Source organism: Mus musculus, chromosome 11 (assembly GCF_000001635.26).
Source record: "Mus musculus strain C57BL/6J chromosome 11, GRCm38.p6 C57BL/6J".
In the NCBI taxonomy this organism is placed as follows: Eukaryota; Metazoa; Chordata; class Mammalia; order Rodentia; family Muridae; genus Mus; species Mus musculus.
The window spans coordinates 54,619,322-54,635,236 of NC_000077.6; the positions used below are offsets into that span (position 1 = coordinate 54,619,322).

Consider the following 15,915-nt stretch of genomic DNA (forward strand, 5'->3'; position numbering starts at 1 on the left):
TAATTTTATTCCAGAGTACTTCTAAATAACAGTGCCATATTATGCTGGATATTTTATACTTCCTTGGTCTTATATAGGTCTTATGTGGGTAACCACAGTTGCTATGAGTTCATGAGTACAACATGTTATATACAAAGGAAGTATTTCAGAGCACTTGTCCCCATCTTCAGGCTCTTACTGCCTTCTCTTCTGTGATGTTCCCTGAATCTTTGGGCTCAGGAAAGGAGATTAATAAGAGAATAACTGACTATGAAAGAGGGCAGAAAGCATGTAAGACCTTAGATGAAGCTGTCATAATCTCCACTACTACTCATTTTGATTGCTTATTTTATAATTATGGATTTCCTGTGCTCAACTCACTATTTACTGTAGTAACTCTTAATATTCATGCCTTTTCATTTACAGTATAGATCAGGAGCATAGTATTAAAAGTATTCTAAATGTTTTTTACTTTTGGAAAGACATTTTCATCTTCTGTGAATGGTAGTTTTTGAAGCTTCCTAGTTCTTACGATATCTAGCATTGATAAGTTTCCAAAGTTGTGGTTGAAATTTCTTTCTGTAGGCTACAGAGAGTGAAGTAGGAGATGTAGATTTAACACGCCTTCCAGAAGGACCTGTTGATTCTGAGGATGAAGAGGAGGAGGAAGAAGAGATTGATAGAACAGATCCACTGCAGGGTCGAGATCTTGTTCGGGAGTGTCTTGAAAAGGAACCCGCAGACAAAACTGATGATGATGTTGGTAAGAAATATATACATTTGAGGCCAACCAGAGCTCCACAGAAAAACCATCTTAACACAGAGGGGTGGGGGGAGAGGGAGAGGAGAGAGAGAGAAGAAATAATTCTGTTCACATAAACATTTTTAACCCTATATACAAAATAATCTGTTGCCACATAACATATTGTACCAAAACATAACTTCTAAACACAATATACATTTATTATTTCATAGTCTTTGTTCGTTGGGAATTCAGGAACAACTTAGCTAGATAATATTAGCTTAAATCTTAGTCAGAGTTTACCTGCAAACTCCAGTCACCCAAGTCTTCACTGGAGTGTGTGAAAATCTTAAGTCCAAGATGACGACTCATGAGACTTCTGGTACAAGACCTCAGTTCCATGGCATGGAGTTTTCTTTGTAGCCTGCTTATTCACCCTAACAACTTAACAATAGATCTCTGATGTGGGTAGTCCAGGGTGAGCAAGGTAGATAGATGCCCTAGTGTCTTTTGTGACTATCATTCCTTCTGCCATAATCATTACACCGTGCAAACCTGAAAGAGTATTTGTGAAGACTGTGCCTGGACATTGGCATCAAGATGTCAGATCATTGAGAGCCATTGTTGAGACTTGCTGTGAGTGTTTATAAAATAAAAATGTTGATTTCATTTTACTGATTTTTATCTTGAGGTTCATAAGACTCACTAGAGTAGTACCTCAAGTCCATGAAGTTATTTATTTATTTATTTATTTATTTATTTATTTATTTATTTATTTATTTGGTTTTTCGAGACAGAGTTTCTCTGTATAGCCCTGGCTATCCTGGAACTCACTTTGTAGACCAGGCTGGCCTCGAACTCAGAAATCTGCCTGTCTCTGCCTCCCAAGTGCTGAGATCAAAGGCGTCGCGCGCCACCACCGCCCGGCTGAAGTAATTTTTAAATCAATTTCAAATATATTTCATTTACCCTCATTTGTGCCACCCTCATTAATGTTACCCTCATTAAAATTATAAAGCTTTTTGTGTATTTCTTAATTTCTTACAGTTAGATAATATGTTTTTAATTGAAAAATTGAATCTAAAGATGGTTAAGGAACTAAGTTTACTTTGAGTCAGTTACATATTGCTACTGTTCAATTACGATATTTTTTTTTAAGATTTATTTATTATATGTAAGTACACTGTAGCTGTCTTCAGACACTCCAGAAGAGGGAGTCAGATCTCGTTACGGATGGTTGTGAGCCACCATGTGGTTGCTGGGATTTGAACTCGGAACCTTTGAAGAGTAGTCGGGTGCTCTTACCCACTGAGCCATCTCACCAGCCCCCATTTACGATTTTATCTTGGATTTTTTATTATCTTATTGCTGTTCATATTAGAAGTCAATGTTAGTGAAAATTTTAACTTTTATTAGCAATGGCCAGTATATTTTTATATATTGTCTGCCATTATAAAGATAGAATATTGTTAAATAACCACTGTTTAGACTTGTGCTGTAAACAACCGCACAGACACTACATTTTATGAATTCCAAATACCTATGAGTATATACCTTCTTTGTATAGCTATTTTTATTGAAGTTCGTTTATCTTATTGCAGATGTGTGTGTATATTTCTCTTATTTTTATCTTTATTACTTAATGTGTTTTTAATCAAAAAATAGCCTCAAACCCATAAACATTTAGTAAAAATAGTAAATTTTTAGTAAAACTAGTTAACTAGTTGATTTAACAAATCTTGAGCTATACATCACTTTAGTTATCCCTAACTTACTGACTGATGTTACCAGTAGAATTAAGAAAAAGAAAATTCTAGCCTAAAAGTAATAGACAAAAGGGTTTTTGCAAATCTGTTAGATCAAAGTACAGCACTAAGTTGCACCACCAATCAAGTGACATCTCCAGCTAGGCAAATCAGATAGATGCTACAGCTTTGTTTGAACCTTTGTGGTTTCCTGTTTCTCTGGGTGTTTTGAATGATATCTTTCAATATACCAGTATATATATGCGACGGTAAATATACATACAGTTTATAAATTTATATGTGTACACATATAACCTACTAAATTAACTGGGTTTTTATAAAATATTTTTATTTGATAGCTCTATTGCCTGCATATACATCTGTGCATCATATGTGTGCAATGCTATGGAGGTCAGATATGGGTGTCAGGTCCTACGTTGATTAACAAGTTGAATACTGAATTAACAAAATTTGTATGTTAAAGTAAGCATCATTGATCTTTATACTGGGATTTGTGTTTTCTTACAGAACAGTTACTTGAGTTCATGCACCAGCTGCCTGCCTTTGCGAACATGACCATGTCTGTAAGGAGAGAACTCTGCTCCGTCATGGTTTTTGAAGTAGTAGAGCAGGCTGGGGCTGTTATTCTTGAAGATGGGCAAGAGGTAGGTCAGCAGATTATTAAATTAATTTCTCTAAGCTTGTATAAATTCAAGCTTTTTGGTTTAAATTATTTTGCGTGAATACTTGGTTGGGGTGATTAATTTTTGAAGAGGTTGTCTTGTTGTGGTTATTGCTTTACTCTTTTTAAATTGCTGTTTTCCTGGTGCTAGACTTTATGTAAAATCAGGATTCAATCAATAATTGAACCACTTTTAATACTAAAATTAATTAGACTCTTTTAAAGAATTCTTCATTGTCAATTTGTGTGCGTGCGTGCGTGCGTGCATACACGTATCCGTATGCGTATGCATGAGGGCAAGGTATTGATGCTGTTGCCTGCCTCCTAGTGGATATGATAAAGCTGTAGCATGATGGCTCTCAATTTTTCTAATGCTGTGACCCTTTAATACAGTTCCTCATTTTGTGGTGATGCTCAACCATAAAATTATCTCATTGACGAAGTATATATACTTCGTCACTGTAATTTTGCTACTGGTACAAATTGTAATGCAAATATCTGTTTTCCGATGGTCTCGGGCAACCCCTGTAAGAGGGTCACAACCCACAAGTTAGGAACCACTGCTGTAGTGAGACTGGGAAACACTACTGTAAGGTTGCTGAGAAGTGTTTTACCATTTTTTTTTAACATTTCTGAAATTTATTTAGAAATTCTCTGTATTCACAGTCTCTAATCTGTTCTACTTACTAGTGTCTCTCCTTAGAACGGAATAAACTCAAGAGTTATATCAAAAGATATTCATTACATATTTATAATAGAAATAACTGAGGATACCAAACTGTGGTTTAAAAACAAGCAATAGCTAACCAAATAAATACATAACCATGGGATAAAAGAGTAGTGTATCCTTAGTAGTTCTTTGTGTTGCGGGGGACTCAAACCCAAACTGTCCAAACTTGTCCAAGCATACTGGACAAGTGATGACCCACTGAGCTGTGTACTCTGCAAGCTCACATTTTTTTTTAACTACTAGAAATTCTTTCAGGGGCAGATGTCTTCTCCAGCTTTATTTGAATGTTTTGCACATCCAGTAAATAATATACACATCCCCAGGAAGTTGGAGGAGACAGATGAGGTTGGGTTTTTTTTAATCTTTAAAGACAAGATAAGGACTGGAGAGATAGCTGAGTTGGTAAAGTATTTGCCAACAAGTGTGAGGACCCGAGTTTGGTCCCTAGAAGCTGCAACAAAAGCTAGACATGATGGCATGCACCTGTAAACCTAGCATCTTGCTCCGTGCAAGATCCCTGGGGCTCATTGGTCAACCAGTCCAGTCTGTTTGGCAAGCCTAAGGCCAACAAGACCCTTTCTAAAAGAATCACATAGATGGTATCTGCAGAAAGACAGCCAAGGTTGTCCTCTAGCCTCCAAATGAGTATGTTCACATATATACATATGTGTACCTGCAGCCACATGTACACAAGCAAAAATAAACCAAGTTGGACAGCACCTGAGGTTGGCCTCTTATCACCACATGCACGCACTTGTCTACCTACATATACAAACACATATACTCAAGCAGAATAATCTCAATATTCAAAAGCTTAAAATAATATACAAATGCAGCCAATAAATAAAAGCTGTTTAGACAGTAGGATTTTAATGAGCTTTTCTTTTCTACGAGTTTTTATGTTCCCTGAGTCTCGTTAGCAAAAATGTATTGTCTGGTTGGACAAGGTGCACACCTTTAATCCCAGTACTAAGGAAAACAAGCAAATAGTTCTCTATGTGTTAGAGGCTAGCCTGGACTATTTTAGCAAGTTCCAGGATACCCATAACTACATAGAGAACTTGTCTCAAAAAACCAAACACATTAACAAAAAAATGTATCATCTGTCAACTTCCTACCAGATATTTCTGTAAGCAGGAATATGGTGGTTGGGAAAACACACAGCCCCATTCTCTGTAGTTTATATAATCTATAAATTCTATCTATAAATCCTACTGTATTCTTATAATCAGTAACAAAAAAAGGACTTTATAAAGGTCTTTTTGTTACCTAGTTACTACTCAGGATGCATCAGAAATGTTGAAAGTTTAATCTAATGTGGAGGAATGGCTATTAAAGAATAAATGATCTTTCACTAATACACAGAAGACTTTTAAAAATACAGCTGTGGGGGCTGGAGAGATGGCTCACCAGTCAAGAGCATCTACTGTACTTCTTGAGTACCTGGGTTCAATTCCCAGCACCTACATGGCAGCTTACAGCTGTCTGTAACTCCAGTTCCAGGGGACCTGACACCCTCACATAGACCCAAATGTGGGCAAAACACCAGTGTATATAAAAACAAATAAATCTTAAAAAACAATAATACAGCTTTGGGCTGAATAGGTGGCAGTTTCAGGGGATCCAACAGTCATACACATGATACACTTAAATCCATAGAGGTAAAGCATTCATACACATAAACTAAAATAAATCTTTAAAATTAGAAATGTGTACATGCATACATGTCATCTCCCCGGCCACCAATATGGCTCTGTGGGTAAAGGAACTTGCCACTAAGCCTAACCTCTCTTTCAATTCATGGTACTCACATAGCAGGAGAGAAACAATTCCTACTTTTTATCCTTCAGCCTTCACACAAACATTGTAGCAACATGTTTCAGCACACACCAAAAATAAATCTCCCTCACGATTTCATATAAATGAAGAATTGTTTTTATTATTAGCACAAATTTATAACATAATATATATATATATAGAGAGAGAATTTGTTAGCTGTGTATTAAAATTCAGGCTTTGCTAGTTTTTATCATTAGAACGATTATATGTTGGACACTGTTCTAAGTATTTGGTCTTTATTAAGTTGGCCATCTCCTTTAGGAGTTCTGTATTACTTTTAAAAAAACAAAAACAATTGTTTAGGAATAAACTGAGGCCTGGGGACATTATATAACTTGGTGAAAATCACTGTGCTGCTCAGTGGCAGGGCCTGGATTTTAGGAATTTGTGCTCCTAATAGATGGCTTAGCAGTTGAGAGCCCTGGGTCTTCTTATCGGAGATAGGGAACACCTCTCAATTGTCTGTAAGTCCAGTTTTTGGGAGTATGAAGCACTTATCTGGAGACCTAGGGCACACATATTGTGCATATACATATACTCATGCACATAAAATAAATTGTCTTTAAAGTAAGAATTATTCTCTTAAACACTACAGTATTTTGCCTTAGAGAAAGTGGCCGATTATGAAATTCCTTTGGTGACTAAAAGAAGAAAGTGAAAGAAACCAGTAGTTTTGTATAGACAAGACATAGGATATTGTTGAATAATTACTGAATAATAGAGCCAGGTCTCATTTTACATGTTTTTTTTTTTATTGTTGTTCAAAGTTAACTTATAACTATCCTTTTAAAAAGATTATAACACCTTTCTTTTCCTCTATAGCTTGACTCATGGTATGTCATTTTAAATGGCACTGTAGAAATTAGTCATCCAGATGGGAAAATAGAAAATCTCTTCATGGGAAATAGTTTTGGGATTGTCCCCACGCTGGATAAGCAGCACATGCATGGAGCTGTCAGGACCAAAGTCGATGATTGTCAGGTACGCCTGCTCTGCTCGGTGCTCTCTCTCCTTAGTGATGAAAATGGCGGAGCTGCTTTTCTCTCTCTTGCTCAAAATTAAACAGCATTAGTTGAGAATTAGGATTTTCTATAGCCTGCAGTTAACAAGAGAAAGTAGATTTTATATTTTTCTCAAATTTTGTTGACTTGAGCAAAGTATAAATTTTTAAGAGAATGTTTCAAATAAATGTTGGTTTGTTTGAGCATTCAAACTCTTATTATCCAGTTCAGGCTGTTTTCAAAAAAGGAAGGAAATAGGAACTTGTGAGTTGTTTGTTTCTAACTTACTCCTGCTTCATGATTTCTTTGCATAGTGTCTGTTTGAGAGAAGTGGATGTTCACTTCTCCTTTTAGAGCAGAATTCAGAAGATTCCACTTTGGTCTCTGTGTGAATTGTTTACCTTGATTTTTGTTTAGAGTTAACAAAATTGAATGAGAAAGAGCTTATGCCGCTTGATTTCTTGCCGTTGTGCTCTGCCTTGGTGCATAGTGATGTGTTTATGTACTATAGGTTCCTTAACTGTCCCCATGTTATTCTTGGACAGTTTGTCTGCATAGCTCAACAAGACTATTGGAGAATTTTAAATCATGTGGAAAAAAATACTCACAAAGTTGAGGAAGAGGGAGAGATTGTCATGGTACATGAGCACCGTGAGCTAGACCGGAGCGGAACCAGGAAAGGACACATTGTAATCAAGGTGGGTGTTTTTACTTTTTGTTCTAGAAACTGCATTCAGATCTTTCATCTTGCTTTAAAAATAGGCTTTAGACCACTTTTATGAGTAATGTAAAATTCTTCACTAGCTTGTTGATGTCTAATTGTTTCTTACACATCTGAATGATAAGGGGTAATTATTGCCATTTAGTATCCAAATTGATATAATATTATTTTAGATTATACTGATCAAATCTTATTTTTTTACATATGTAAGACCTTGATAGTGGGTGTTAGCAAGAAGAAAGCAAGCAATTTTAGTGGGGAGACAGGAAAAGGAAATTTAAAGACTAGCCACAAACACACAGAGTCCACAGTGAAGGTGCAGAGCTCTTGTTAGCTTGAAATGAGCTGTGGCTTCTCTGAACCTTTCTTTAAATTGAAAACGGAAGAGATACAGGAAGTGAAGTTATGACTGAGTGAGGAAAATCTGGAGTTTTAGTATTATTACACTCAACACAGCAATCTCTGTATTTCCTTCTCTGTATCTCCAATATTCTTTGTCATTCCAGTCTCTATGAAGACCCCCTAGATATAAAGTAAGTCAAGTATAATTGAAACTAAAATACACGTTTCTCTTTTTAAGCTAGCCTTATTTGCAAAATATGTCATTATTAATTGGCAGATGGACAACTTAATAGCATAGAGAGGAAATACAAGTGATGCCATGTCAGTTTTTTCCTGGGAATTGAATTCTTAGAACTGTCTCTTAGTATAAGTTTTGTGTGCAGAAAAGGTGAGTATGGCTGGGTATGGTGGTTACACACCTGAATCATTCCCACACTAAGATAGAAGCAAGAGAATCCTGAGTCCAAGAGTAGCTTCAGCTGTATAAAGCAAGTTCAAGGCCATACTCAGCTATATGAAATTGTCCCCCCCACCCCCAAAAAAAGAGAAAAGAAAGGAAAACATAAATAGAATACATAGACTAATTCATATTATCATTTTGTCTTTGGCAAAGACCCCTGTATTTTAATAATTTAAAACTTATAGAAAAGTTTAAGAAATAAAGTAGGGAGATGGCTCAGTTTAGTTAGGGCTTATCAGACAAATGCAAATATAGGGACCTGAGTCTGTCAGAACTCATATAAAAAAAAAATCTGGGCACATTGATGTGTGCCTGTAATTGGAGCAGTGGGGAAGCAGAGGTGACCAGCCAGCCAGCTGAATTCATGAGTTAGGGGTTTGGGCTGAGACTCTGTCTTAAAACATAGTGGAGAATATTTGAGTAAGATATCCAAAATTGACCTTTGGCCCACACATACCCATGTACACATGAACAATAAGAAGTTTCAAGAATAATACAGACAGCTCTAAGTTGCATCGGCCCCTTTTACATCAGTCTTCTTTTGAATTGTTTGAGATAGTTTACAAATACAATGTCTCACCATTCCTAAAGCAAAAGTTTTCTTACATAAACACCATAGAGTTCTCCAATAATGGAAGGACACATTGTTAAGATAATACAGTCAATTTGAGGTCCCTAGTAAATTCTCACTAGTGGTTCCAGTAATTTATTTCTTGTCTGGATTCTCATCTAAGAACGTAGTTGTATTTCATTGTTGTGCCACTTTGGACCACTCCAGTTGCCTGATCTTCTTTTGTTATTCATATCCCCAGCAGACTTAAAGAATCTTATATCCTGTCACATTTACCCATGGCCAAACTACACTCATGTTTTCCATAAAGGAATATCACTATGATTAACACTGCTCTGTGTGTTTGGTGCAGTGTTGACACTTTCCTCTAGGGAAGCTAATATGATGACCTACGTCCATATGCGAGGATCTTTTTTTCTGTGACGTCACCATTTATGACACTTCATAATTGATGAGTATCTGATGAAGAGATGTTCTGAGATGACTCAGCATACTGCCTCTAGTTTGTGGATAGTAACAACTAAGTCCCACCTGTTTTTTATTATTATTTTATTTTTTATTATTCCTGTTGAAAACACTGTTTTACTAATCCTATACTTTCTCTGTCATTCTTTATGTTTGATATGGCCTTGGTGTCGCACTCCCTTGCCATCAGTATTATCCAGATGCTATACAGGTTGACTCATTTGTATTCTTCTGAAATGCCCTCATCATTCTTTGACAATCAGTAAGGATTATCATGAACTTCTTTTTTGTTCCTACTCTGGAATCAGCCATTTCTCCAGAAAGTTCTTGATCTTTCCAGTAGAGAATAGCATTTATAAACCAGGATCTGGAAATTTACTATATTGTATATTTGTGGCCCCTCATGAGTCAGAGCTAGAAAAACAGGTATTTATGTTATCAATGTACTTCTACAGCTGTCTCTGTTTGCATTCTGCAACCATGAGATTATATGCTATTTAACAGGTCTAAAACTATGCTACAGGCTTAGTCTAATGTTTTATTTACATATGTATTTATTTTCTTGCTTATTTGCTGATTTTAACCAGTCTCTACCTTGCTAGAATAACAGTGCCAGCCATGTCTTATGCCTTTCTCCAAGTGAAAAGCATCCAGAGTGTGATTCTCTCCAAGTGTCAAACTTCTTGGTTGTTAGGGTAGACATTGGAGACATACTTTCCCATAATAATGTCCTCAAATTTTTGAATGTATAGCCCAGACTCTGTAGGAACTTTTATCTACCAGTTTAGACAAACAGAATAGTGTTCTTCCTTTAAAGTTGACCAGTTACCACACTCACTGTGTATACCCTAAGACCACATATAAGTTTCCTAGACCATGATTGGCATAAATAACAAACCCATTTTGATAATCTTAGACTTAGTATTTTTGAGAGTAAGACACGCAGAGGAGTAACTTATAGTCTCTATGCCATACGTTATTTATATGACATCTTTCTTACTCCTGAATACCTTCAGGGAATGTGATTTATATACCTTGTTAACATTGAGTGCCCTTGGGGAATAAAAACTCTGAGCATTGTCAGAATTAATGTATGTTTACTATAGAGATGTTGGGATTATTTGTATGGTTGTAACAAATTAGAGTTTGAACTTGAGGGCCATCATTAGATTATTTAATTTTATATTAGTGTTTTGCTTGTGTGTGTGTGTCTATGCATCATATATGTGTCATCTACAGAGATCAGAAAAGGGTATTGAATCCCCTGAAATTGGAATTAGAGATGGTGAGCTACCATGTGAGTGCTAGGAACCAAGCCAAGTGCTCTTCATCACTGCATCATCTCTCCAGCCCCACAGTTGCTTTCTATATCTAACTGAATATTTGTTTTCTTTTTACGTATATTCTGTTTACCCCCTTTTGTAAAGGTAACAGAGCAGGATTGCAAAGGCAGTATAGTTGGTAAAGTGCTTACCTTGCAAACATGATGAATTTGATCCTCAGAACTTAGGAGGTTGGAGAGATGGGTCAGTTGGTAAAGTGTTTGCTGTGCAAGTGCAAGACTCTTACTTCCGTTTTCTTTTAAAAGGCTAGTATGATGACAAGCAACTGTAATTCTTACATTGAGGGGGGCAAAAACAAGGGTCCCTGGGGCTTACTAGCCAGTTTGTAAACCCCAACAAAATTTTTTCTCCAAAACAAAAGTGTGTGTGTGTGTGTGTGTGTGTGTGTGTGTGTGTGTGTGTGTGTGTATACATACATACAGACATATAGTAAAGAGCATTTGAGGAAGACACTGATGTAATTCTCTGGCCTAAGCCTCACCCTGCAAACCCATGATGGCTCATGCTTGTAAGACTCCCAGGCCAGTGAGACTCTTACCTCAAAAAATAAAGGAAAGTTCTTGAGGAACAATACTCAGGGTTGTCCTCTGGCCTCCACATGACACATACACCAAAGAAATGATTAATTAGAAGACCTGCAAAGTCTAATAAATTTTTAACATTGATTCAGAAACTCAATAGGAAATGTGTGTGTGAGTGTGTATGTGTGTGTGTAAGTGTGTGTGTGTGCACACACACACACATGCACTCACATGCATATGTGAATTTTGAGGTAGACAAGCATTTAAAATCCTGAATGTACAAACAATACAGGATTTATTTAGTCATTTCACATACAGCAAAGCAGGAAGACTAGAAGAGTAAATACTTGTATATTATGCCTGTAGCCTGGGATAGAAGAATTAATTTGGATTTAAAGTGGAAGAAAGCTTACTTGCTTGCTTTCTTATTTCTGTTTGTTTCCTTTGCCTTGGGCAGTCATTACATGCCATATTGTAGCAGAAGTAGTAGTAACAGCCCATACAAGGAATAAGTCAGTACATTTCCTAGGTCCTATGATGGTGAGATACCAGTAGAAAGTACAGCTGAACACATGCTATTGGGGACTTACCCCTCTACCATTATCTCAACTCTAAGCCTCTGGTCGCTACTAAATTACAATCTAAAGTCTACATAAGGAGAATGATGGGAAATAATGTGACACCTTGAGTTTTGTTTTTTCTTAATCTTTCCTTTCCTTTGATTTTTAGGCAACACCTGAGCGTCTCATCATGCATTTGATAGAAGAACATTCTATTGTGGACCCAACATACATAGAAGATTTCCTCTTAACTTACAGGACATTTCTTGAAACTCCTTTGGATGTTGGGATCAAGCTTTTGGAATGGTTTAAGATTGACAACCTAAGGGATAAGGTTGGTTTATAAATATAAAACAACTAACTTTAACCTTTAAATTTTATTAAGGACACTTTTGCACTTAATAGATAAAGTGGAGGTTTTGTTGTTTTTGTGGAAAAAATAAGTTTACCTAAATAATTTAGTGAGTTGGTGTAGATATGTGTTTGGTCATTTTACTAACGAAAGAGCCTTGAGAAGAAAAGTGGATCTAAGCCACAGAAATCAGAAACTGAGGTAAGACAGTGATACAGCTAGTTATAAACTCATGAACCATAGTAGTAGTTTGTGCAGATGGACCAAGCATGAAGCTGGTTAGTGAGTTTTAAGTAATATTCCACAAATAAACTTTTCAAGAAGATGAGTTGTTTGTAAGTCTCAGGATAAGACCATCCAAGCTTTTCTGAGTTAGAGACTCTATAATCATCTAAAAAGTTTGTCAGCACTTAGTTTCTTTCCCATAATGTATGGGAAATGTGTCTTTGGGTTATTTTTTTTTCCACTGAGCATTGTTTGCTATTTTTTATTGATGACTTTAGCCTATTTTATGGGACATCTATACATTTAATGGAAAGACAACTCATCATATTGCTTGGAAATAAATTGTTTTCAGAAAGTAAAAGTGGGGTCATAATTTCCTGGTATGCCCTCCTGAATTGCATGTTAGAGATAATAACTCATATGTGAGAAAACTGTGAATGTTATTATTTAGGAGACTAAACTGTCCAAAACTAAAGCCTTTCCTAACCCCTTACTACCACCCATGTTTCAGAATTGGGTACAAGTACATTAGCCCTGGAGAAAATAAAGGTGTACTTATGAAAAGAACGAAAAGAAAACATTATTTAGAAATAGCTAGATATATTTATGTAAAAGTATAAATTGGACCCTTTCCTACACCATATACAAAAATCCATTCAAAAGAGATCATCAGCGACATAAACAAAGGAACCAACATTAGTAGCTGGATGAGGACACACATGCCTACAGTTCACTACCCAGCTGATGTAAGCCCAGTGTTGCAGGTTTGAGACCAGCAGTATGACTCAGTGGGTAAAGATACGTGGTGCACAATCCAAACAGCTCCACAACACACATACAGGTGAAAAGGGAGAACCAGCTCCACAGAGTTGTCCTCTGACCTTAATACGTACCACAGCACATGTACCCCACACACGGATCATGAACATACACAGTAGTGATAATTGTAAACATTTTTAAAAACCAAAACTATAATGCCCTTAGACTAATTGACTTTATTTATGCAGATATAGCACCCAAAGCACAAGCAAAAAGAAAAAAGACCAGATAAGCAGAACTTCCGATATTAAAAACTTTTTTCCGTATCAAAAAGCTCTATCAAGACATCTAAGATAGGGAGATGGCTCAGTGATGAAAACAATTTGCTGGACAAGGATGAGGATGGGAGTCTGGATCCCCAGAACCCATACAAATGCCAGGTAGTTAAGTATTACAGCCAACTTAAAACCTAAGCCTCAAAAGCTGGAGATGGGGCCTCCCAGTTCAAGCTAGCTTGCAAGACTAGTCATATCAGCAAGAGCTGGGTTTGATTGAGAGACCCTGACTTAGTGAATAAGGAAGAAAAGTGATAGATAGAAGATGATTCCCAACATCAACCTCCAACCTGCACATCTATACCCCGTACACATAGGTGAAAATGGAACAGGCAAAAAATTGCATAAAAGAACATACAAATTATAAATCACAGATGTGATAAGGACCTACTAACCAGAATAAAGAACTCTTTAAACTGAAGGACAGAAAGACAAGCAACATGACTGAAAAATGAACAAATGACTGGAATAAATACCTCTCTGAAGAAGATTCATAAATGGTTCACAAGCCTATGAAGATGTTTATTCTCATTGCACATATGAAGTGCACTCAAAACCAAATGAGTGTACCACTTTTCACCTACTAAGATGGCTTTTTTAATAGGAGAAAGTGAAAACTCTTGGCTATAAGGACTAGACACATACACAGTATTGAAGATGGTAATATAAACTGTTGTACTGTAGAAAACAATTTAGCAGTTCTCTAAAAGACTGAACACAGAGCAGACACATAACCCAAAAATTCTTCTGCTAGGTATGTACCTAAAGAAAGAAAGTGGGTTTGCAAGCAAAAACTTAGACACAATGTTCATTGCACGATTGATAATAGTTAGAAAGTGGCAACAACCCAAAATCATCAGGGATAAATAAATCATGTATGGCAGTAAAATAAATATGCATGGAATTGAAGCGCTAAGTGAAAAAAAGTCATAAATGACTACATGTTACATGAGTCTATGTATATGAAATATCTGAAGTAGGAAAAATCCACAGAGACAGGAAAGCATATCAGCATTAACTTTCAGGGGCAAAAGGGTACAGAATGAGACCACACTAATTAATGAATATGGATTCTTCTTTTGAAGTAATAAAGCAGTGGTTCTCAGCCATCCTAGTACTGGGACCCTTTAGTACAGTTCTTCATGTTGTGGTGGCCCCAACCATCACATTATTTCACATTATACATATATCCGTAACTGTCATTTTGCTGCACTTAAGAATCGTAATGTAAATGTTTTTGGAGGTAGAGAGTTGCCAAAGGGGCCATGACCTACGAGTTGAGAACAGCTGTGATAAAGAATGTTCTAGAGCTTCATATAATGAGTGTGTGACATTGTTGGATATACTAAATGCCAGTGATGTGTGTGCTTTAGACTGCTTAAAATGGTGACATTATGAATATTCTGTCACAAATTTTAGAGTGTGAATCATTACGGACTTTATTAGGCGCAGTATTCAAATCCACTTATATTTGTTAGCTAAAACTGTGTGTCAGCAGGTCCATGTACCACAGGAGCATCCTCTTGCTCCCTGCATTATATTTTGAGACAAGGTCTCAAGCTGGACTAGAAGCCACCAGCTGGCAGCTCCTTGGATTTTCCTATCTCCATCTCTCAGCACTGGACTTTCAGGTGTGTGCCACCACATTCACACATCTGAATTTAGATCCTTATGCTTGCACAGCAAGCACTTTACACACTGAGCCCTCTCTTCTAGCCCCGTCTTCCTTGAATTCTTTTTTTTTTTTTTATTTAACCTATGGAACAAAGTAAACTTAACATTTTGCAAACTTGACTATTTAGTGTCAAGTTTGAGTATTTAGTGACTTTTTTTAGATATGTTTTTCTTCAAAATTTTGGTCAAGTACATTTTTAACACTTTTAGTGTTTGAAATGACTGCCTGCACTTGTGTTTAATACACTGTGAAATACACATCTTAGTTTGTGTCTTCTTGCTGAACCAAAGGAAACATGCTGAGATTAAACCGCCTCTCTTGTTAGAACAAAAGAAGCTCAAGAGTAGCCAGAAGATAATGCATAACCATGTGCTTTCTCCTGTTTCCGCAGGTGACACGGATTGTACTCTTATGGGTAAATAATCATTTTAATGATTTTGAAGGTGATCCTGCTATGACTCAATTTCTAGAAGAATTTGAAAGAAATTTGGAAGATACAGTAAGGCTCAAAAGAATTTGTTTTTATAATTCAGCATTCTCCCTACCCCTCAGCAAGAACAGCAACTCAGAACACGTTCTGTCTTCTCCCGTGTCTGTTGTAGCATGAGAATGTCTCACCAAAATAAAATTTAAAAAATGTTCCTTTTATGCTCATTATTGTTTTGGAACTTGCCTCTTGTTACAGTGTTCACTTGGACAGGTTACCAAAGCTTTATGCCTTAGATCTCTGTAGAAAATGGTAATCGCCAATTTGGGGAGATTGTGAGGACTACAGTGAGGTAAAAGCTGAAAGCAGACTGCCACAGAGAAAGCACTCAGGAGTGTAGTTCCCAGAGCAAGTGGGTTGAGCACAGAAGGAACAGAGTGG

General features: G+C 36.6%; 1 protein-coding gene across 17 annotated transcripts in view; it reads left to right on the forward strand.

Moving 5' to 3' along the window:
• Nucleotides 1-15,915, forward strand: part of Rapgef6 (Rap guanine nucleotide exchange factor (GEF) 6) — a 176,478-nt gene that overhangs the window by 96,513 nt on the left and 64,050 nt on the right. For all 17 annotated transcript variants that reach the window (XM_006532560.4, XM_006532563.4, XM_030245697.1 and 14 more), the window contains 6 exons: nt 565-742; nt 2,995-3,131; nt 6,540-6,698; nt 7,264-7,416; nt 11,871-12,035; nt 15,439-15,546. In XM_006532560.4, coding sequence (XP_006532623.1) covers nt 565-742; nt 2,995-3,131; nt 6,540-6,698; nt 7,264-7,416; nt 11,871-12,035; nt 15,439-15,546 — 900 coding nt within the window. The remainder of the gene's footprint in view (nt 1-564; nt 743-2,994; nt 3,132-6,539; nt 6,699-7,263; nt 7,417-11,870; nt 12,036-15,438; nt 15,547-15,915) is intronic.